Source organism: Cynoglossus semilaevis, chromosome 18 (genome assembly GCF_000523025.1).
Source record: "Cynoglossus semilaevis isolate Cse_v1.0 chromosome 18, Cse_v1.0, whole genome shotgun sequence".
Classification (NCBI taxonomy): Eukaryota; Metazoa; Chordata; class Actinopteri; order Pleuronectiformes; family Cynoglossidae; genus Cynoglossus; species Cynoglossus semilaevis.
The window spans coordinates 10,646,620-10,671,411 of NC_024324.1; the positions used below are offsets into that span (position 1 = coordinate 10,646,620).

General features: G+C 40.0%; 1 protein-coding gene and 1 long non-coding RNA gene across 2 annotated transcripts in view; one reads left to right on the forward strand and one right to left on the reverse strand.

The window, feature by feature from the left end:
- mylipa (myosin regulatory light chain interacting protein a) overlaps positions 1–12,972 on the reverse strand; it is a 15,408-nt gene extending 2,436 nt beyond the window's left edge. Inside the window, exons 1-5 of the mRNA XM_025065070.1 lie at positions 12,701–12,972; positions 10,444–10,634; positions 1,448–1,633; positions 98–299; position 1 (exon numbers count right to left, since the gene is read on the reverse strand). The exon at position 1 is cut by the window's left edge and continues 160 nt beyond it. Of these exons, the coding sequence (XP_024920838.1) occupies position 1; positions 98–299; positions 1,448–1,633; positions 10,444–10,634; positions 12,701–12,787 (667 nt within the window). The 5' untranslated portion in view covers positions 12,788–12,972. The remainder of the gene's footprint in view (positions 2–97; positions 300–1,447; positions 1,634–10,443; positions 10,635–12,700) is intronic.
- Positions 1–24,056, forward strand: part of LOC112488509 (uncharacterized) — a 25,956-nt gene extending 1,900 nt beyond the window's left edge. The window contains exons 2-6 of the long non-coding RNA XR_003052629.1: positions 4,802–9,289; positions 10,931–11,011; positions 18,720–18,808; positions 21,333–21,458; positions 22,341–24,056. This is a non-coding gene — a long non-coding RNA (uncharacterized LOC112488509). The remainder of the gene's footprint in view (positions 1–4,801; positions 9,290–10,930; positions 11,012–18,719; positions 18,809–21,332; positions 21,459–22,340) is intronic.
- Positions 24,057–24,792: the final 736 nt, after the last annotated feature.

Sequence of the window (24,792 nt, forward strand, 5' to 3'; positions counted from 1 at the left end):
ACTGATTCTGCAAGGAGGAGGAGAAAAGGTTCAAATATGAAGCTGATCATACGGACACCATACAGACACCATTCAGTCCACACTGAAGACTGATCACACACCTGTTGACCAGAGTGAAGTCCTCTTTGCAAACGGCGATTCCCTCCGGTCCAACTCCTATGGCCATCCTCTGAGCTTGTGCATCACGGGCCCAATGCCACTCCACACCATAGTGCTCCAGGGAGGAGACCAGCTGCAGGGCCTGGTACTCTACTGAGCTGGGACTCAAACCTTCCAGTGCTTTATGACGGGTTGTAATGCTGCAGCAGGACACAGTAGACAACAACAACAAGCATTACATTTCTTTTTCCTCAATGTGTTCTGATAAAAGTTTGTCATCCACCTAGCACTTCACAGCCACTGTGACAGATGTAGATGACACAGTGATCGGCAGCTACAACACAATTTTATATAAAAAATATGATTGAAGCTGTTGAAGCAAAGTATGTCCCTGATTTCACAGCAGTCATAAATAATGCTGCCTGCTGGCTCTGTGTTTCACACAGATACAGTGTAGTGCAGCAGGTTTGGCAGACAGGCCTTGACAGTGTATCATTTGAGAGGGTGTGTTTGTTGTGCACAACACATGCTTCTAGAAGAAAGTCCAAAATGGAAACAGCAGTTTGATCTGAACAGATTCCCAGCAGTTGTTGTCAGGACACGTGTTGTCGTGTCTCGTGTGCCTGTCATGTTTGTCACATCGTCACCACCGTGGTCTGTAACTGTTGTGGTCCAAGTTAGATTTGGGGTTATGAGAGTGGGGAATTTTTTTTTCCCCGCACACTTGCTCTGAATGAAGGAGCCGAAAATGTGCAGTCAGAGGTTTTGTCGGTTAAATTCCACAGACACGTTACCTGATCTGCAGTTAGCCATTCTGCTCATCTGTTCTTGTGTGTGTGTGTGTGTATATATTTGTGTTATTATTAGTTTCGGAGGGAAGCTTTCACATCCAGTTCAGAAGTACTTTGGTCTTAAATATACAAAAGTACTTTTGTTCAAATTTGAAGATATGTTTTCCTCTAAAAGAAGACTTCTCCTGTTGTCACGTGACATAAGCTGTCAGTTCTAACTTTCACCATGTGGCTATAATTGATGGTTCTCTTCACCAACTCATGAATTTCACTTGTAAATTCCTCTGACAGAACGTGCTTTGGTGACAGGAGAGAACATGTCTGTTATCTGTTCAGCTCATTTACATGCTATATTAGTTTTCTCTTAGTCCTTATCAGGGGTTCCCATGATGAGGGGATGGCCATCCTAATAGGTACAAACATTTGTGCCGCAGTGGGGATAAACTGCACTCATTTGTAATTTTATCTCCTTTGTCAAATACAGATATCAGTTATGTAGGACTTAAATGTATTCAGTGGAGTTCTGTGTTTAGCTCTGGCCTCAGAGAGCTGTGTACCTGTTGATAATTTCAGTGCTGGGCTCCTCTCCACATAGTTCCGAGTACCAGTACTGCGCTGTGTTTTGGTTGTAGTCTCCAAACTCTGCCTGTGCCAGGAGGGCACTTAGCTCCTCTGCCTGTTCCATGCCCATGCGTAGGTGACCGTTATGGAGGTCCTCCTTCACGTGGGTAAAGAAAACATGTCTGGAGGACAGAGAAGGAAACAGAAGGAAAACTTACAGTGAGTAATGGTTGTGTATAGTGAAGGCTTGAAAACATTCAAATTTAAACTAAATACAACATCAAAAAATCCAATTTCTGCTGCACTCAGTGTCCACACTGTGACTGACAGTCAGCTGCACTGTAGTGGTTGAGGAGTCACAGCAAACACCGGCTGGAGCAGGTGGTCAAGATAAGGGTAGAATAACAGCAGGTGTGTGTGTGCGTGCATGTGTGTTCCAGTGAAGCAGAAGGGGAAGAAAAGGCCACTGTGGCATTTTGTTCATTCATCACAATGGCTACACTTTCTCTCTCTCAGTTCCTTTTCTCCCAAACACACTGTTAGGACTTCCTTCAAGTGTAAACAAACAATGAACTCTCAGTGTGGAGGAAGGAAAAACAACGACATCTGGACAAGTGGCCTGTATTGTTAGTGGTGGTCCGTGAGGGTGTGATTTTCTGCTGAGCCAGCCTGTGACCTCAGCTGTGACTTGTACCCTATGTTCGGCACGTGTTAGAACCTCACACTCTTTTATTCAAAAGCATTAAAGTCAGTAGTAATCACAGTTTTGATGTTTAGGGAATTTTGTGGAAAATTCATCCAAACATTCATCGTGGTCAAAAACAACCATTGCTATTGTTTTGGGCAGAAGGATTGGGTTGAGAACATTGTGTTTCTGGTGTGGTCCAAACAAATCCATTCTGCCTGGTAAGTCAGGGCCTTTGTTTTTGGTCAGAAGATGTGAGGAATTCTTTCCCACTAGCAGCAGGAGACATTTCAGGGAGTAACTCCCTGAGTGACTGTTTGTGTCATGACTGTTGAACTGAAGTAACCTGAAGGGATTCTTTTTCTTCAGACCTCTGACACACTAACCTGAACTGTTAGGAGTTAACTGCCTCTGTCATGGCTGCAGTAGGCAATTATTTTCAGAAACGATCATGTTGATAATTATTTTTCCCCAACGTGTGATTGGTTGTTTGATCTGTGATGTGGAGGAAGTTGTGGAAAATATAAAAATAAATCAGACACATAAACAATATCTTATTTTAATTTTAAGTCACTTCAGCAAGTTACTCATTATTTGTGGCTGAATGTATAGTGTTGATTTAAAAATCTTGACATCAGGGTAAATGTTCTGCCCTTTATAGTGAGACTAGAAGGTATTTCCTCACAAACTCTGTGTTCATCTTTACGCACACAAAAAAGAAGAAGAAGCGTGTACGTGTAGCAAACTCTGTGTTCATCTTTACGCACAAAAAAAAGAAGAAGAAGCGTGTATGTGTAAAAACAGTGGCTGTTTTGGCCAAGTCTTGACTAAAACAAACTGTGGCTGGAGCTGCTTTTTTATTTAAAAGACAAAAACTTTGCTCCAGGTCATTTCCTTTCTCCTCAAATGTGATTTAAAAGTAGTTTTTAGATTAGTTTACTTGATTTTAAACTACAGTTTTAGTTCAGGTTGTGTTGTATTTGGAGGATATTTATTAGATGAAGGGGCTTCCAAAGACAAAATGTATTTGTTATATGTTTATGTAGAAGATGCATCATTCTGAGACGTCTTAGTGGAACCCCAGAAACCAGCTGGTGTTTCCTGTGTGATCTAATGGGACTTGATCCCAGACTCTTGAGGGACCTTTTCTCTACACCTGTGTTGCGACAGGGCTCGTCCAGTAGGAGTTGCAGCAGCCGCGGGGTTCACAAAGCTACGAACGTTTACACTCGGCCAGACCATAACAACCAAGTGCCGCAGCGGACTAATCTCAGGCACAACAAACAGTGCTTTGATATGGTGTTAAACATCCCATTCCCTTCAACGCTCGCACACAAAAACACTGCCGTCTATTGTGTCAGGCTCAGTGGGGCATCATGTGACGGAGCGCTGCTAGATAGCTACCTGTCTTATGCAAAACAATGGGGCCAAATTGACTCAGAGTTTACTACAGTTCAAGTTGCGGAGGTTACTCCAGTTCGGGCGAAGCTTGACGAAAGGTTAAGATCAGTCACTTTGCCAGTGGAGGAGAAAAAGTGATCTCGTTTAAATCAGGCTCTGTGGCTGATTTAGTCCACTAATCATCTGTGGCATCACCTGCTATCAGTTTAGGGCAATTTTTAGCTTTACGTCTGCCGTCTATGCATATACAACGTGTGTGTGTTTGTTTCTCAGCAAAGGCCAAACACTCACTTCTCCTTCAGTGAAATAAACACCTTTTAGACGGCAGAACAGGTTAACAAGCCTGTCACAGAGGTGACTACAGTTCATCCAGAAGCTGGCCCCGCCCCCAGGAATGTAATCAGATTACATCTAACAGACACATGACAGGATGACAACATGAACAACAGCCGCCACCCGATGCTGTGAAGTCAACTGTATCTCACCACCGTTGCCTCTGAAACGTTAAAGCCTTGACAATAAAGCCATAAACTTTTATTTCACCTGCTTTAACGACTTACCCGGAAACTTCTGCTGTGATATTTTTATTTGGGTAAATTGACACAAATCAAGAGTGAAAAACTAAGACGGTTGTGTTGATGATCACTCTGATTAGGTCACACACTTACTACATCCAGCAGTGTGACAGATTTTATTCATCATTAATGTTGTTGTTACTGTATATTCTGATAACTGAGGGGAATGTTAACATACATTGGAATTTATAGTGACATGTAGATTAATGCGCCATAATGACTTTTAGGCACCAAATTAAATGTAAAAAAAAGCAATAATTTATTTTTATCAAAATTACTCAGACTCTGAAAAATAATTAATGCTACGTATGCTGATAAAGATATGCCACAAGAAAACTTTGAACCATTTAATAAAATAATTATTAATAATATATAATATTATAATTATATAATAATATACATAATTTGTTTATTTTAATTCTTCATTATTTATAGTCTTTTATTTCAACATTATTGCAATCGCATTGTTTACTGATTCGATTATATTAGTTTTATTGCTCTTTGTTTTGTTAAATTGGCCTAATATTTTCTGTTGATTTTTTTTTGTTGAATTTAGTTATTTAAAATATATATAAATTGCTGTATACGTTAAAATATTGCTTAAAAAAGGATTAGGTTTCTGTACAAAGAGACAACTTTTTCTTTTTTAAAAAAAGTGAGAAATTAATGGTTCACTCTGACTTTTACAGATTCTCTTCTGATAAATGGGTCAACACCAGTCAGCGGATTGTGTCGCTGATTGGTCGACATCATAACAAGAGTCATGCGTGAAAGAAAACACCCTGCAGTGGGTCATCGTTGTTGGCCTGGATCCTGACCGGATCTCTATGATGCAGCAGATGCAGACTGAATGGCAGGAAGTCTGAAACAATCATTCAGATTTGAATGAGGTCAAATCAACCACTTGATGACGTCTGCTTACTCATTACAAATCATTGTACTTCCTATTCTGTGGATGCCAATAATGAGGTCATTGGTTTTGACCACTAGAAGAAAATTATGGAATTGAAAAAAGTTTGAAGAATAAAAAAAAAAAGATACACTGGAAATAGGTCAGTGACTATTCAGCTGAGATAAGGTAAGTTCAAAATGTTCCAATTGGTTTCGCCAGTTTTTTTAATCGAAAAAGCACTGAATGTGGGAGTATTTTATTATGATAATTGTATGTAGGGGAAGAAAATAAGTTTTAAGACTAAAGTAAAACAAGTAACCAAGGTAACTGAGGAAAATTATTTCAACCTACGCTGTTATGTATAAAACAAAACTCATTAAAACTTGTTTTCTTTTAAGCCTGTTTATTCGCTAGGCAGAATGTCAGCTGCTTCACTACACACACACAGAGACAAAGCATCCCCACAAACTGAAACCTAAAACCACTGCTTGGAGACCGTGACTGTTCAGCCAATCATCAGTGGAGTTTCAGGCTTCTATAGTTGGGCGTTCAACAATGTGGTTTGTGAGCTAGTCAAATGACACACTGCCAGCAGCTGAGAGGTTACTATCAGTCATTGAACTGTAGTAAACTCTGCCGGTCATGCACTGAGAGGAAAAATCAAACTAAACCAGTTGGTCAACTGTTAATTGTGTCATTTATCTACAAACTGTAAAGGGAAAAATTAATTGCAAGTTTTTACAAACAGAAAATTAAACAGCTATAAACCAGAGGAGCTGCTTGCATGCTAAATGCTTGGGGTTATTGGATGTAGCTCTGTGCTGGCAGATAAATGGGTGATTAAGGTTTTGAATGCCTTTCAAGTTCGGGCTCCAAACCAAAAACAAGTCTGTTCTTCTGGTGCTGTAAGGCTAATGTTATGACTGTGAATAAGTTAAGCCAGGGCTGGGTTACTGGAGTTCACAAGAAATGAGAGGAAAGCAATAACGATGGAAAGTAAAGCAGCTAATTAATAGTTTTGTTTTTTTGACTCCTACAGTAGGCTTAAAACTAAAATAATCCTTAGAGCACCACGAAGAGGAGGTTCAGAGGGGAACCTGCTCTTTACTCTGAAATTGAACACAATTTAATGTAGCAAACACATACAAGTGTATGTGACTTTTCCTGCAGTTAGCATTTTATAAATTCCTGTATTGGTTTTCTTTTTAACCCCTGTGTATGTTTGTGTTTTACAGTGTACTTGGATTTTACTGCCTCTGACTTCAGTGTAAACACAGGACTTGTCAAACCAGGTCAGTCTCACCTTTGTCTCCTTTATTTTAACAGTCACAACACAACAACAGGACAATCTGTCATCTTTTACTGTTAATAGTTAACCAATCACAGAGCACTTGTAGGTAAACTTTTTATAGCCTGCAACAGTGACAAATGTGCTGATGTGGGGGGAGAATAAGGTGAGAAAAGGCTGGAGACCCCTGTCTGACTGATGTGAGGGAGGATACAGGTTATTGTTTTATTGTGCATTAGTCTTTGTTACAGAAGTGTTGCTTTAATTTTTTTTCACAAATGTGTTTAACTGACTCTTTTTTTCTACTTGAGTGAAATTACACTCAATATGTTGGTGTGATAATAGGTCATTCAATAAATAATCTGTAATTAATACTATGATATAACTGTATAACAGTAATTATATAAATAACCGCTGACAATGAGGTAGTAAAACATTAATGAGACAAAGGTCACTGAAGTATGAAGAGGAGTCTGTTTTGGCCGACCTCTTCTTCATGGGTCACCTCGGCAGATAATCTTAATGTGTAATTTGGCACAGAGTTTTATGCTGGATGCCTTTCCTGACACAAGCCTCTGTGTTTATCTGGACTGTCACGTACAGTGACCTGCTCTAACAGCTGGGGTGTCATGGGCAACCTGTAGTTAATGTGTTGCCCAGAGACTCAGCTCACTGCCTGGAATTAAACCCCAGACCGTGTGACTTGAACTATGACCAACTAACCATGAGAAGCCCTTACATTCTTCAATCTAAAGGTTAATTATAATCATAATAATAATTAATCACGATTAAGTGTGATTAATTATGATAAATCAGCATGTCTTTGCTGGAACCAACAATAACAATTGTTTCCTGAGACTAATCCAAAACATCAAATTATAACAATAGGAAAAATGTCAAAATATCCAAAAGTATAGCTAAGACAAGGCTTTTAGACATGCCAAGTAATCAAGACAATGTCGAATATGTTCTATACAAACACACCCTATACAAAGATGAGACCAAATAACCACGGCAACAGTGAAGTAAAAATCATGCACAGATCAATAATCTGTCACCACCGTAGGTGAAAGCGGTAATGTCAACAGTAATGTCACCTCCCTGCACTATTTAGGCTTCAAAAAAACAAGACATCTGCTTATAAAATATGCGTCCTGTTGAAAACAGAACCATTATAAGATGTAATGATTAAACTCACTTGGATCTGAGTTAAAGATAAGCTCAGTCTCAACTCAGGCAAACATTGTCAACAACCAGGGCCTCTGATAAAGGCTGTGCCAAGGGCCATGTGCTTTCGTGGGTAACCACTGTGTGCCTGAGCAGAATGTTAAACATAGCACATAATGAGGGGGACAGGTGGGGGGTGGGCTTTCACATAATTAAAGCAAAGATACCCCCATCCACTGGTGTTAAATGATGCATATACATCATCATGGAAATATAGACAAATTCAACAAAAAAAAGTGTTTCATTCAAATTTAAATAATCAGATTCTGGACAGACCTTGAAAGATTAGACTAATATACACTTCACTGTTTGCTGCCAAATCTGTTTAACACCAAAGAGAGCCTTCACCAGGTATCTCCTCAGTCATTGTGTGAAACTCATGGAACTCATGAGTAGACTGTTAGGAGTTTGACGTGGCAGCAGAGTACACAGCAGCTTATATAAGCCACTCTCCCTGCACACTCTGTCCATTGCTGGTTATGTAATAAAGCCTGTTAGAATGGCGTAGCACAGTCCCCACCCCTCATCGCAGCTGAAAGATGTGCCCCCTTGCTTTGTCTGTGAAAATTGCTGTGAAGAATACTTTCAGCAGCCCACATGAACTTGCTAATTGCAGAGCTGCAAAGAAATGCTGCACTGTTGTGAAGTGAGTTTGTCTTCGACTGGCTAAAACAGGACTTTAATGAATTCTTAGAACTTCTCTGCTGTAATTATCTGCCACTGTGTTTTCTCCAGACTGAAATTACACAATCATTAACCACACTGGTTCTTTTGTTCAGTTCTTAAACCCACAGGCATGTTACTGATAAAGTTGTACAACAGCTAGATGGCTCCAGTGAGTGTCATGATGAAGGGAGCTAACCCGCTGCCTGGGAGTGTGCCCGAGTGTGGATAGTTGAAGTAGGTCAAAGGTGACAGCAGACAGAGAGAGTGAAACAGAAACCGGGCAAATCCCCCAGAGTAGATTTCTTAGTTAAAATCAAGACAAATGTTTAAATCACTCATTGTTAGAACTGAAAGTCATTCAATATAAATAAATAACAGGACTTAATTCTACTTTGTTGATGTCCCGCCTCCTTTACTGATTGAGTCAATGCGTGGTATGAAGCCAATGTCTAAATAAACAACCTACAAGCATGGTATCATTTATTTGTGAAGCCATCTTTCCTGTCTGTCGTCTCACTCCCTGGACCTGATTCAGAACTGGAACTAAGACTCTTCCTCTTTGGGTAATCCGATCACTTGAGGACAGAACTAAAAGCAGGTCTGGAAGTTCTTAATCTGTCCCGAACACTCAATCCTCAAGACTGGTTATCCAAACCACATTTAAAGGTGGTTTGAGGACACATGGTCCAAATCTGCAGTCCTCATGTTATTGTATTAATGACACCCCTGTTTAGGACACATCCTCTAACCTGCTGCACTTTCTTTTGACCTTGTGACCTCTTTTTGGTTAAATCCTTCAAACTTCAAATACAGTGGCACAGGTAACGTTGTCTGTTATGCTGTAACATCAGATCTCATCTGTGTTCACAGGCAATGCAGTCAGATCACTCAGGACAGATGTACAGTAAACAGCAGCTATGAAAAGGACCTTTATCTCACCATTCCCACAACCGAAACAATCCCCACCCGGCGCCAGCCATCTGTTGATAACCCTGTTCATCCACTGGAGGTCAGCGCACAGGGGGCCAAACACTCTATCCAAGCTGTCGCTCACGTTCCTCTTGGAGGATTACCAAATATGGACCAGGGTTTGGGGGAAGGCAGGTAAGAAACTTGTATGCAATGGATTTAAATGTATCAGTAATGGTAAAAATAAGAGGTTTTTTTTCATAGCCCCTGTTTGGAGGAATAGTGACAAAGCACACAGTGGGCAGAGGGAAAAGTTGAGAGCATACTGGAAGGCTACACAACTCCTGGCCAAGTCAGATACATGTCAGTTTAATGAACAGCTCCAGAGGCACAGAGTGTTTGCAAGACAGATGGGGAGGAGAGTTTGGAAGTACTTAAAAACACCAAACAAAACCCCTCCCCCCACCACCACCAGTGTCCCCTCACTGCAAAAACTATACCAAACTCTGTCTGAGAGAGAGAGATAAACAGGCCTGGAGAATCACATTAGTTACAGCCTGTAAAATACAGTTATAGTTTTCTGGACCAGGAGAACCAAACTAGGGCAGAGGGTGAGTGGGTCAAGACCTAGACTAGTCTCGTATTATTGTTGTTTGGACTATTAGCTCAAAAACATAAATTGCCAGGGTGTGTCTGATGCAGTTGCTCGAAAATATTCTACATAAAAGTCATGAAGTACTTTAAGAGCAGATATAAAAAAACGCCAGGGTGAGTCATAATGTTGACTTCTGCTCGTGAATACAAAAACTGAGAAAACAAGACGCCACAAACCCTGTCCTGCTGTTACATCTGCACGGATCTGAAACAGGGGCCTGTCCCTTTGTTCAAACAGAAATGGTCGCAAAACAAAAGTTATTTGGAGTTGAATGGGGCCAGTGACAGAGGTCCTGCCTCAGGGTCTCTGGGGGTGAGTCACAGAGGGAAAAAAAAGTCAGAGCTGCCGGATCACATTTCCTCTGTGGTGCTTCACCAAAATGACCTATAGTAACCCCGGATAGGCTCAAGCAAGAGGTTACCACAGGGCATTCTAGGGCACTGGAAACAAAGTGATCAGATTATGCTATGGGAGCTCAGTGATGATGCCTTTGTTTCCTCCCACATTTGCTTCTTACTGCAGGACACGTGCAAGAAATATTTGAATAATACGCAGGCCAGCTGGAGTACAGGTTTTGATCCAGAAAGAATGGAAATACATTAAAAAAGTCTCTCGTGTTTACAAACAAACAGATCGGGCATCAAGAGGAGAAATCTACAAGTTGTTTCCAAAGTACATGAGCTGGGGAATGTACCTTGTCTGCTCCTGGAGGATGAGATGAGGCTCCACAAAGAACTTGACCCGGAGCCTCAGTCGACATGGCGTCACATTGTCCATCTGCTGACAAATGCGATTTCTCAGATTCAGCCACAGGTTCTCCCCTTTGCCGCCAGTAAACTGTAGCCCAAAGTAGTCGACCTCAATTATGCCCAACTTTCGACAAACCTGGACAGAAAGACAGCAAGTGGAAAACATTGTCAGGAAAACAGATTTCAAAACGTATCAGGCAGGAGGGTTTAAAAATGAAACTGTTTGAGTTATGAAGACATTAAAGGCTCATAAAAAGTTTTGTTGTTGGGTTGTCCTGAACTTATCTAAAGGAGATAAAGTAGATACATATGTAGCTGTAAAATTTAAATAAAAAACAAACTAAGAAAATAAGACACACACTTAAAAAGCTTTTACTGCATTTTCATTTCATCTTCAAATAATCAAAATACCCTGTGTTGTAACAATGACAGGTCACTCCAGGGATTTCTACTTGAGCAAATGAAAACAGGAGCCCGAGTTCACACACAAGTCTGCTGCTCTTCAAATCAAATGTAAGTTTAAAGTTTGAAGTATTTGTCTTTTTTAATAAGACCTAAACTGAACACAACCTGGCCTTTACCTTTGATGAAAATATTTAGTTGTGTAAATGTCCTGATGCTAACACACAATACGTTGTAATATTACAGAGTTATTGTTTAGTAACAAAAAGAAAATCCTGTCTGTCCTGAACAATGAGAGGTCTTTTAGACCCCAACTATGATTTGGATTCTTACTCTTTAGCTTCAGAACCAAGCTGACTTCTTATCATATCCAATTCAAATTTAAGTTTAATGAATTTGTCTTTTTATTATCTGGGCATCTGGGTGTCAACTGTGAAGCGGATATTTATGATACAATTGTCCTGATCTTCTGACTGTAAACACTTCTATTCTAACTTTGTTGAGGAGTAAGAGAATTTGGCCTCCGTCACAGCTACAATGGGCAATAAAAGCAATAATCATTTTCCGATTTAGATGAGAATACACACAAAAAGAACTAAACATTTTTCTGACATTTTATTTTTGTTGAAATAGCATAACCTTCTTTCATTATCTAATTGAAAGTTCCAAATGCCTAAACAATAATATTAATATAAAAGACATATTGCGTTGTCCTCTTGGTTCTTCAACTGCTGTTTTGCTTTCTCACACTAATGCTGGCTCGAGGGACAGCAAAACAAACTCCCGCTGCGTAGAAAATCTCCTTGGCAAGAATCCCTGACTCTGATATTATTCCTAAACACAACACTTCAGTGTTTTCTGTCAAATAGACTTCCTGAATAGACTATAGAAAACACTGAGTGTCAATTTGACTCAGTGTCAAATAGACTTCCTGAATAGACTATCAATATTTTCCTCATGCATGGCTTCCTGGGCCAAGTGGGCTCCTCACAATCAATCCCATGCCCTCTCACTGGCAGAGCCCTTACATAACTACTGATGAACGTCTGCAGGGAGCATGGAGGCATCAAATGAAAGCCATTCATTGTGGGCTGCATTATAGAACAATATGGCAATAAAACACACCAGCAGCTTTATGCAAGACTGAGTGTGCATGTATGTAACATTACAAGGGAAGGAGGAAGGAGCTGGGTCTATGCAAAACTTTTGAGGCGGAAGTTTTCAGTTTGCGTGCAGGAATGAACTCTAGTAACCTCGACAAATCCACCAGCAGCCTCTTACTGGCTGACTTTTCAATAGTTTCCATTAGTACATTTAAACTTTTTCCGAGTGTCATTCACACTTTTGTGCTGCAAATGCGCTTGTTTTACTTTTTTGCGCTCATTTAAGGGGTGTCACGTTTCACGCACATGTATGTGCTCATTATTAGGGGGGGCTGTACGTCGTGGGAAAAGGACACAATGTATCGTACGTGCCCTTTTGCAACAATGTGTCATACTTCTCGTAGGGTTTGAAAGAGAAAAAGTACATTTTTCATACCAGGCTAAAATAGAATATATTCGTGTATGCATACGAGCATGCATTTGTATGCATTTAAATGCACGATTCTGTTATTTACTGCTACTGTCACCGTGAAAGCGCACGTTTAGCGAGGTGCACGACGTGAGGTGCACGACGAAGTTTTGCGTAAAAAGTTAGGTAAATTAAAACAAAATAAGTATTATTAAAACATTTCAGATACATTACTATAAAAATTAATAAATATGTCTGTGTGAGAGCAAAAACAATAACGCAGCCTACCTTATTCAGACAATCCTCTCCGTTCGCCTTCGCATCAACTTCCACTTCCATCACCACCGAATCCGGCCGTGTAACGTGACAGAGCATTTTGGCAGCCTTTAAATTAAATCTTTGGTTGTGCCACGCTTTAAAAATACCAAAACGCTCCTCTTTCCTTCTTAAAATAAAACTAAAAAAGAAGCCCCTACATGAAGTCTAGCTCACTTTCTCTCTCCCTCACCGCGAGTGCCTGCTCTCTACAGCACCAGCTGTAGTCTAAGTCAATGAAGGGAACCACCGCACCGCCCACCTTGCCTTTAGCCAATCATATTTGAGGTTACATAACAATCTGCAGCGCTCAGACCAATTAGAAGTCGCGTTACATTTGTTGCCTTTGCTTGCTGTGAGGTGAGAGATCCACAGCGCCCTCATCTGACCAGCTTGGGAACACGAAGTGGAGTTTTCTTCGTTTCACCTGTTTTAAAAAGCTTGGGGTGAAGTTTTCTTCGTTTCACCTGTTTTAAAAATGAATTCTAGCATTGTGTACGGCATCACGTTCACTCGGCCTGGGTAAATAATGAATGTGGAACATTCCAGAAATAGCTGTGATAACAGGAAAACGTCTGTCGTGCATTTTTATCAGTGTGTGATGTTGCAGCACAGACATATTTATATAAAACAGAGAGAGTAACAATGTGTGGTAGGATCTGAAATATGTCAGAGACACGGCTGAGTTTGAGCAGAAGAAGAAGAAGACAAAGAAGAAAAGGAAAATGATGAAGAAAAGGAAGATGATGAAAAAGGAAGTTAAAGTAGGCAAATAAGTAGAAGACGGCAAACAAGAAGACCAACAAAAAGATTAACCAAGAGACCAATAGAAAGAAAAGGCAGACAAAGAAGATGAAGATGAAAAATAAGAAAAAAGGAAGGTCACAAGGAAGAAATGGAAGATGTAGCACATCTTTGCATGTAGCATGCAAATAAGCCAAACCAAAGAAGACAAAAAAGACAAGGAAGAAGCAAAAAGAGTCAAATATTTAAACAAAATAAAGAAAACAAAAAAGATGAAGCAAGAGATTAAAAAGAAGAAGAAAGTACAACATCAGACAACAGTCAGGTCGTTGTTGCCTTGATGATCAGGATGATCTGATAATCTCTGTGGCTGCTTCACTTGACAACGATATTCTAATTTTAAACAGACTTAAACAAGAGCGTGAATAAGTCTCCTCCATGGAAACAGTGTTTTCTGATGACCTCAATCAGAAGACGAGCTCCGGTTAAAAGATAAATGCAGTTAGACGGAGGCTGATGTAACTGGCCACGTGAAATCAAAATTAAATGATCAACTTTTAATGGCTGTAAAGTGATTGTCTTATTCAGAATACATTTTAGTCAGACTATGAGACTGAATTAATTAATTCAGTGATAATCCACCCTCTACATCACATTGTGCTTCTATTGCATTCCTGTCCATTTCTGTCAACCATCACAGTGACATCACTGCTTTATATGGGATTGGGAGCATGAGGGGGTTAAATGAAGTCTAGGTCTCAGACTATCTATCTACCAATGACATCACACCAGTGGTTTTTACTCAACGTCTGTGACTTTCAGCCTCTTCTGCATACAAATTGACCCCAGCAGCCTTTTATCAGTACCTGTGTGCAGGCCTGTTGCTGATAAGGTCCACCAGTTTGCAGTCACCAGTAGTCAGTGTCCTTTAACCCTGAGGTGATGTAAGAAGGTGAACCTTGAATTTCATTTGAGACGTTTGCTTCCAGTAGCCATAAATGGCAAAGAGTGGGAGATAGGGAGTGATCCGACAGTTGCTGTCAACATGGGACGGTGGTTACTTAACTCTACACACACATACAACCACCCATCTGCCCACCCTCTACACACACACACACAAATGCATACAGACACGTAACAGTGTACACTGAATACTTTAAGCCAGCGGTCCCCAACCTTTTTTGTGCCAAGTGCCAGTCTATAGGTACTGTCTGCTATCATGGACCACCAGCACCAGTAGGCTGAGTTAATTCTCAAAATAAAACAACTTTTAGACACATTATCTGTAAATTAAGAAAGTAAGGGAAATGACCAGAGTCTCTTATAATGAAGTAAATTATGAACTCTTTCACTGTGGCCTGGCACCAAATGACCCACAGACCACTGTTGGCCTGTAGACCAGGGTTTGGGGACCCCTGGCTTAAGCAACCTACTGCATTTGTGACTTACCATTGTGGTACTGTAATAATGTTGCCTTTATGTGTTGGTAGATGTAGATAAACGTGTTTTTCATAATGCCACTGCTGTGCCTTTATGTGTTGGTAGAGGTAGATAAACGTGTTTTTCATAATGCCATATATTGTTGCTAGATATAATTTACAAACAATATTTTGGGTCAGTGCTGTAAGTGGTGGGTGTTGTATTTAACTCATTTGGAGAAAAAAGAACACAACCAATTTGAAATTGTAAAACTTTCTTTCTTCAAATATGACTTAATATGTCCCCACAGAAAACATGTGTTTATAATGTGAATTTATATGTAGTTTCAGTATATAATTTAAATTTGGTTTCAGTCATTAGTTGTAGATTAATGACTAGGCATGTCAAACCTACTGAATTCCACTTTCTTCTTTGGGTTTTACAGACTAGTATTTTCTTTTTCTAATACTGCCATCTTCTGGCCTATTTTCCCCTGGTGAACATTCCTTCACAAATCTTAACCACTTGTATATAAAGGAAAAAAGAGCCCCCACAAACAGAAGTGTACCTTCTATAGATACTGTAATGACCAGCTGTGTAAATACTGTTTAATATTATCTTGTCTTTCTTCAGTAAATCCCTCCATACTCCACTCTTGGGGGGTTAATAGACGTGAAGTAAAATAAGGAACACAGTTACACAATGATGTCAGTTTGGGGGAAGGACAGCCTTTGTCCATCTGGGTCCTTGCGCAGACAAAGACTATATGTAGATTTTTCTGCTTTGCAGCTAGATATGACATCATGCAATGTGACATCACTTTGCTCTGAGGCCCTGCTCATCCAGCAGAGTATGAACACATTGCCATACAGGGAGTTAGTGTGTGTGTGTGTACTGTGCATGTATGTGGGCGCATGACATCACAACGTCATCACTGCCCATCTCAACAAAAGCTGTGCCACTTGAAGCAGCATGTGCCGTGTTAGCAGTGCTGCTGTGGCTGTTGTTGTGGTTGTTTTTGCCACGTTTATGGTATTTGTGTTGTATTTTCTTCTTATTTGTTGCTGGAAATCTGAAGAAGGAGGAGGGCCGGTTTTCTGATGGTTCGGGCAAAAGAACTAGTTTTGATGAGCATGTTTAAAGGCCAGAGGGTGAGTTTCACATCTGAGTCTGAAGAGACCAGGACGCCACTACGCACAAAGCTCGACAAATGAAGAGCAATTGTTGGACACTTAACACTGAGGCTTCAAGTGCAATGAAGAGGAGTCAGAGGTTCAACAGTTCGCTCTGCTTTGGAGATGATCAGCAGCAGCTGCGGTCAAGGAGTGAGGGCAGAGCAGAGGAGCTATCACCCAAGAAGAGCTCTGATGGAATAGCTGTCACAGAGCTGCAGGAGACAGAGTTAGCAGCAGAAGGACTGCAGCCGGGGATTGAGGACAACGGTGAGACAAAGGAAACACAGGGGTCAGCCTTATTTAGGCCTGAGGGTCTATGGATGGCAATAACAAGATGCCTGTTCCTCCAGTGGCCCACTTGTTTGCCCATCAAGAGACAGAATAACAGAAAAATAACTAAACCTGTAGACCATAACCAATCCAAGGACACACTGTCATCTCCTAGCTCTGGGTCACTCAGTGGGAGTTCTTCAAGCTCATCAACCTTGTATGATATGGAAGTGACACTGCTAAAAGAGGAAGTCAGAAGCAGGGGGGTTAAAAGCTGCCCACCCACTCGTTATGGAGTGTCCTATTCTTACCCCAAACTGCAGCGAGCCAACGGTGCCACAGACTCTGTGTTGGTCACAAAGATCTTGGAGAAAGAAATGTTCTTAAGGATCGAGCTGATTTACTCGGCAGAGAAGAGGGAGAGTGATTTACAGTACTGGGCCGAATGGAAGCTGTCAGGGAGAACCAAAGAACTGGCAGCGGGAGTCTGGCTCCCTCGAAGACCAAAAAATGATTGATTGACTCATTAAGTTTGAAGTTTGTTTGCCTTTAAAGGGGTCAGACTTCATGTAGCTGTCCAGTTAGACTGGCTACTACATCACCTTGTACTTGCAGCTGACTCATTGTGTGAATGTTGAGATGTAATGGTTTTAGATTTTAAGAAATGTTATTTGCCAGGTGTTTTAGGTGGTGTGCGCACCAGCTGCTGTGTGCTGATATAAATGGAGTTAATGTAGCTTACTTACTGGAAACTGTAACAGTTGGTGACAGTTAATGTTTATCCTTTTGCTTTTATGACTCTGTGTGTCTCACTGATCATTAGATCTGAGCCTGGGTCTTACTGTGTTCCAAACGGGAGCTTTAGAATATGTCATGTGGTTGGTAATAGAGTTGACTTGGAAAATTTGAATATTTATTTTATTTCTTTAGATTAACTTGACACTTCATTTATGTGTTTATTTTTGTGTAATTATAATCATCTCAAACAAGACCTCAGTGGAGGAAACTCTATGAAGGCAGTAGCAGTCAGTCAGTGACAAGTAGACTAATGTGTTGACCTTAATTGCTTGGTTGGTTTAATAGTATTTTAATTTCCTCCACACAGTAAAGACATTTTGGAAGTTTGGAAACATTGTGTGGCAGTACTGCATCAGTTTGGATTTGAGGCGGTGGAATGAGTGAAACATGCAAAAATGATGTTTCTCAAAAGAATGAAAGTTTACCTTTTTGTTGTTAAATGTGTTGAGAAGTAAAAAGTTCATAGAAAAGCACTGGGTTTCTGCAAAATAAATGTAAATACAAACAGGGTGAACCATTTTCTTGTCTTTTCAGGGAAATTATAATATATTTTTTATCCCTGAAGCAACATACAGTGAGTCACCAGCCATTATTATCACTGACCACAGCCTCATTAGGCCAGCGATGCCTGTCTAACAGACACAGTCCTGCTCTTCTTCAGTGAAGACTTGATTCCTCCAGAGATATCATTAAACAGAGACTGTGTGCCGCTGTGTTTCTGAGGCACTGCCATCAGCTAACAGGTAACCACACGGCTGCACAACCAGGGCAATTATACATCAAACCAAGGACATATTCTACTGATTAACAGGTGTGATTGAAAGTCTGTATTTGATCCGCACAAAATAGACATGGACATAGAAAAATGTCAGGAAAGTTTAATGCCCAATTCTAATCAGCAATGCTTATTGAAATAATGCTAATGTATTTATTTCATATTTAGCTTTAATTAGCGGTAGCTTTCATGACACCACCTCTTTCAATTTGGTTAAAGGGTTGGGTCAATTGGAATTGAACCTGGAACTATTGTATGACACACGACCCCCGTTGGACCCGGATTGAATGGTTTCACAGTAAAAGTAAATATTTAATCTGGATTTAATTGATCATCTCATGACTAAAGCCAGATCACAGTGCTGTAGTTTTAAAATTAGAATTTCACTTTGTCCACACTCACTTACTGCAATACTTCCTTTAAACAAAGTTCGTGTTGAGGTCATGATTCTGTCCAGAGATGATCGACAGTGACTTCTTCCTGTAGATGGAATTGAATCATCTATTTCCTCCAGCAAAGCCTGGTTATCATCACTGTATGAGAGAGAGAGAGAGACAGGGGAGAGAAAGAGAGACAGAGTGAGAGAGGGCTTATCATCTGTCAAGCAAATGTGTTTGTGCACTGACTGTACTGGGAGGAAGTGTCCCCAAAGACAGTTACATAATGAAGCGGTGGACAGTAAGGCCACAATTCACATTGTTCCCGCTGCCAAATAAGGACAAATGTGACTTAATGGAATTTTAGGATGGCTTGGTGAGTCAGCTCGTCTGTAATAACATCATGTTTATCTCCGGTGTCCATTTTATTCTAGGAAGCCATTAGGTTTACTGCCACATGACTGTGAGCCAGAGAACCAGAAACACAGCATCGAGCCCAGAGCCCATCACCTGCTGTACTAAGGTAGTGTCAACAACTGACCTAATGTGCATGCTGTGACTACCTGCAGTATTTAGTCCACGTCTTCCTCTTCCTGGGCTCCAATTGTAATAGAGTAGATTACAATGGAGATTCTTTGAGAGCTGTCCTGTGACTCAGCATTTCAGCTGGCACAGTCACTGTATCTCTAACACCCATCACTTATAATGTGTCTGAACTCCATGAGGTGGAGATGCAGTTATTGAAGTTATTTCAGTAAGTGTTTGTTGATAATTAACAGAGTGGAGGACACAGTTATGTATACACTGCATAGACCTCCTTGTCCTCCTGTCTCCTGTCTCTGTCTGACTCACCTGTTTTCTCAATATCTTGTTATTTATATGGTCCGTATTCTCAGTTTTCAGTTTTGTCCAGCCCAGTTTAGTTCAGATTCTTCACGGAACGTCACATTCTTGAACATATAAAAAACGATTTTCTTTTAATTCCTTCTGTTGCCATCAAATTTTGCTGTAACTTTGTAATTTCCCTGAAGAATTTAATATAGTATAGTACATCAATATAGTATTTTCATCTCAATTACTTTATTTTTGTTCTCTCAGATGTACTGGTCATATGTGATGGAAGTACTGTAGTTTTAGCTCTCATGTGTGTTTTCAAGTGTGAGCTGATGTGTGATGTATTCTCAAATAGCTCCAAGAGATATCTAGACACAGCAAAATCTGAAAATAACCTCCAAACTGACAGCAAATGAACAAGTGTGAAATCTCAGACCAGAAAAAAAACTCCACTTTTGCTAAAGAGACACCTCTGAGGCAGATGAGTTCTGCTAAGAACTACCTAGAGTGGATGATTGAGCACATTCTCAACCCTTAAGAATGTTGAAATTCTGCTAAAAGTCTGCCCATCCCTTCTTTATATCGCTCTTCCACTTTCATTTACCATTTTATCCATGTTACGCAGCTGTGACTCAGCCTCAGGTGTGTCTGCTGAAGCAGTGTGGCAGAGGAGCAAAATGCGACACTTAGCACAAGTTAAACACTTGAGTTCAGTGGAGAAGATGAATCTGGGTTGGATGTGCTTGGTGCGTGTGTGAGCCACGTCTGCGGAGGATAAAGGAGAGTGTGATGGATGATTCCAGGAGGACGTTTGTGATTACATGCATGATTATGCAGCCCTGCTCACACACACACACACGCACACACGTGGATACACTTGTCATCAGACCAAGCAGATGGCCAGAGGTGTTATCATAGCCTGTGTTACCAGATTCTCATGAAATAAATGCATCTTCTTCTCAGTATATTTATGTTTGTGCACATGCCTTGAATACCGAGTCAGCATTATGCAACAGCTCAGTGCTGGAAAGTTGTGTGTATGAGATTACTAGCATGAAACTCCTCAGTGTACTCTTCTGCTGTGTACTCTGTATACTGCTCTCCAAAGCCATATGGTACAAAGCTCATAAAAGGACAGCCAGGCTTCATTCCAGTAATAATTCTCATTATTATTCCTCTTCCATTCGACACAAAAATCCAGCTCAACTCCATAATGCCATTTCTCTGATTCAAAGTTGGCACCAGCGTTTCAAATCCCTTTTATTGTTGTTTTGAGGCTCAGCTCCAGTTTTGGGTAAAGTGCTTGGTTGTGTTTCCTCTCATTTAAGAGGGTTACAAAAAACATGATAAGTTTTTATAATCATGTTTGATGAATCTGTAAAGTTATTTAACAACTACTGTATCAATCATTTCATCCATATGAGGCACAATATACACTGACACTGCCCTTGAATTCATGCACAAAACTTTATTTAAGCTACCAAACACAAAATGTGGCCCTCACTGCTGCATTAAAACTCTTCAACTTTTGCAAAAAAAAACATTGCTGTCATTATTAGATTTGTTTGACCTGAATTGTTTATTTTATAGAAACTAGCAGAACAGTATTTTTCTCCCTCTAAATGATGGCACATATTCAGTCAGTGAATACTCAGTGTGTGGCATTTTTAAGTTTTGACAGAGAGTCCATGTACTTTGCAGTAAAATCAATTTACCTAGCTTTTACTTGTAGACTAACAGAATCGAACCCCTGACCATTTTGTTTGGGGGATAACCCATGATGCTCTGTCGTCCTTAAGAAGAGACTTTAACTGTGTTTAATAGAACAAAGTACCTTATTTATATGTTGTGTTTCACCGACTGAGGACGTGAATGAACCTCTCTCTGTCGTCCAAACATCTGCATGCCTGTGATTTTTTAGGTCTCCCTCTTCCTGATCTTTCAGGCTTGTATCCCCGTCACATTCTCCCGGGGGCTTGTTAAGACACATTCATATGTGGCTCACTCTGCTCATTTTGCTCGCCTCTGTGAATATGTGTTACACACACCGCTCTAGGGAGAGTGTGTCGTCCAAATGTAAGGACTAACGCCACAGTTAAATGATCAGTTCTGCACCAGTTCACATCACTGTACTTTGTCTGTTGTTGCTTTTACTGTGATTAACAAGGTCCATCTACTAAAATAAACTAAAATATATTTATTTTATTTTATAGGAGGGGGCTGGACACAAAGGCAACTTGTCTAATGTCTTTTCACTGTCATCAGGACATAAGGGACCAGAAGCAAACAGCACGAATGGAAAATTGAATGTCTTTACTTGAAGTTCATAGATTCTTACCGTAGGTTGACAATAATGTTTTTTGATGATAACCTTTTATCCCCAAAACATTTTCAGAAAAGGTAATTACTCCTGTTGGTCTGAGTAAAAAATGTATCTTATTCACTGGTGTATATATAAGAAATGAACATAACCATCCGCTCAGAAGGCTCTCAGAAAATCCTTAGAAAATGCATATGACTGCACACATGCATTGAACTGTTTGTTCAATGCATGTGTGTAAGCAATGTTACAGTGCTTGCGACCTACATTCGTGTTGCTGTGGCAACCGTGCTCCTGTTGAAGGGTCGGGTCATGGGTTAGGTTCTAGAACAAGTAGAGTTGTTATCTTCTCTTGAAGGAGACAAATATAGCACAAAATTAGTTGTTGATGTTATAGTGAGTAGAAATACACAGACTTACATTCTTACACAGTAGCTTATTTATTGATACTGTAAGTTTTACTTTTTGTCTTGACTTCATTTGTACCATAGTTAGGAGATTTCTCTGTTCACTGAGAATGATAGTTTTGTAGGAATTCGATAAAATTTCAGTGGGAAAAAATAGTGAACCTCTGCCCTAGGTTATTTACCTATGAAGTCAGGTTGATTAAAAAAAAACAAGGTGTTGAAGGTAAGATAGAAAAATACAGTGATGGTGATTATGTTACATGGCCATATTTTATGATTACTGCAAAAAAACTTGTGTTCGGCACAACAGTTGCCACACCTGTTAACTCTGGGCTCTAACTTCTCCTAACTGTGATCTTTCCAGTTTTAGCTGATGAAGTATTTTTTAGCACTGACGATGTGTAAGTGTGTAATGAATGGAGTTACACATTAAAATACATAGGCTTCTTCCTGCAAACAGAAACGCACAATCAGCACAAATTGCTTTCTTGCAGATGCAGTTGGAGTTGTCACTTGTTTCAGATAGGCAGTGGGAAACATCTAAAAAAAAACAACCTCCTGTGCGTCACCAGGATAAATGGGCTGTCTTCACACTGTCTGGAAAGCGTCAGCTGAACAACATTAAATGTAAGGCAGAGACATGCAGAGTGCAGGGAAATCAATCTTTATTTTTCAAGTCCCCTGTGGACTTTTTTCTACACTTTGTATAATGTATGTCACGTAAATGGACGACTTTGCTGCAATATCTTAAAACCTGTTCTTACGGTTCCTACAGGAGGTGAGAAGGAACTGTGTGAGCAACAGAGACAGATTTGACTGTGTAAGCAAAAATCAAAGCCCACACTATACTAACGTATAAAGTCCAGTCCTGCAGCTTTCATATAACTTTTGATAAAGTAAAAATGTGCAGAAAGTGAAGAAGCGGAGAAGGTTTTTTAATGTGTCTGCAGCTTTGGTCTGGACCTGAAGGTGCTGGGAGAAATCAGTCTTTTAAGCATTTTAAATGTGTGTAAAGTTTTTTTCTAAAGTTGTTCATACGTTATCTCTCACACTGCACTTGATTTTCCTCTCTGCCCCTGTCTAGCTTCAATCAGGCTAATCATTTCCAGTGTTAATTGCTTCCTCACCCTGCAGTGCCGTCGTCTCTCGGGCTGTCTGTGAGCAGAATCACCAGTGTTCTGTTCTCTACCTGCTCCACTAGTCTAATGTTGATTGTCCTGCTGAAATGATTGCCCCCCCACCGTCTCCCACACCCTCCCACGGAGCAAACAGGCAGTTTACAGCCTCGTCCTACAATATTTTAAAAAACGTTGTTGCTCAAGTGTTTTCAGCTCAGGCTGCAGACAGAAAAGGGCATTTTTATACAGCAACAATCAATAAAATAAGAACAAATAAGATTTAAATTTGTGGGGGGGGGGGATTTTGGTAAAAAAAATTTGGCTTATCAACCGAAAAAAAACACAACCCCCTTGAGGACCTGTGTGGACCTGCTAGGGGCCGTCCACCCATTGTTGGAAACCTCTGCTGTTTAGGTTGAAGTGTCTTGACTTTATCAATAATCACACCAGTCAAAAGCCTCATTCTAACTGGGAATCATCAGCTTTTTTTTCCAGCTGTGCAGTGAGGAGATAGTCACAGATCCTCACATTTACTGAGTGATGCTTTAACTCTAACTACTGTGCACAGACACAAGCAATCAGGCTATGATGTGAACCACTGCCTGCAGCTGAACAAGTCATCACTGTCACATCTCACTTATTCCATCTCTATTCTCAGTAGATCTCCCAGTTCGCAGAATCACATTAGGACAAGAGTTCTGTAATGTGGGCCCAGAGAAGATGATCAGATAAGAATAGTTCAAAGACAACGAGCTGTGTCTGGACACACACTGAGGCCCATTCAGTCATGTCGCCTCAGGACAGAGAGACAGATAGAAATACACAGTGAGTACAAGGCAAAAACACAGCATGTGTTATATATATGAGTGATAGAGGTAGTGTTACAGTTTCATAATCTCTGCCTGATAAGAATTACCAAATGTTTGTTTTTTTTAATCTGGGGCATCATTGTTCAACACACTGTGTCCTGTGTTTGACCAGATGTAGGACTTGTCTTTATAAAGGACATACTGTATCTTTATATTGTCAGCAATTCACTTGATGTGTAACAGTATAATACCTTGACTATTGCTAACAGTGATGTACTGGAGTAAGCTTGAATCTCAAACTAACTATGTTCATATAAGGCTAGATTTTTAAGTAATATTCTAATTTAATTTTTCTTTTTTCGATGATAGTAAACAAATTGCTTGATGTAACTCATTTAAGAATTATTTGGAATGATAAGCATATTAATACACTAATTCAAAATTTACTATTCATTTGAGGTAAATAAATTCAAATTTGACGTACTCAGTGAAATCCAGAGGATCTAAAATGTAATACAGATGGTCCAACCTTGATATGGTGTGAGGTTCTGCTGGTAAATGTTTGAGCTGACAAATATCCCAGGATCAAAATATATTTTGTCCCCTTTAAAGTTGCTGTTTAAGTCCTGTGCATTTGCACTGTTAATACAACAATATTGAGGTATCTTTGTTGCTTTTACAGTTCATTTTGAGCTAACGTTTTTTAAACAGTTGGATAATAACACATTCCGATAAGAACTATTAGTAGGATGAACGCAAAATATCTTTTAGTATACTGTAGAAGCACTCCATCTAACGGACTGTTGATGAAACAATACTATAAGACTCTCAGTGTGGACAGTCAGGAACAGTCACAGTTCTTCACTACACTGTTATATTTAGCTGTCAACACTGCTGCTCCTAGGAGGATATTCGATATGCAATGTGGATTTCAACAAAGCAGAAAACCACACATTAATCTCTGGATTTATTTATTTATTTTTACCGCTTGCTGTGTAAAAAAAACCAAAAGGTTTAGG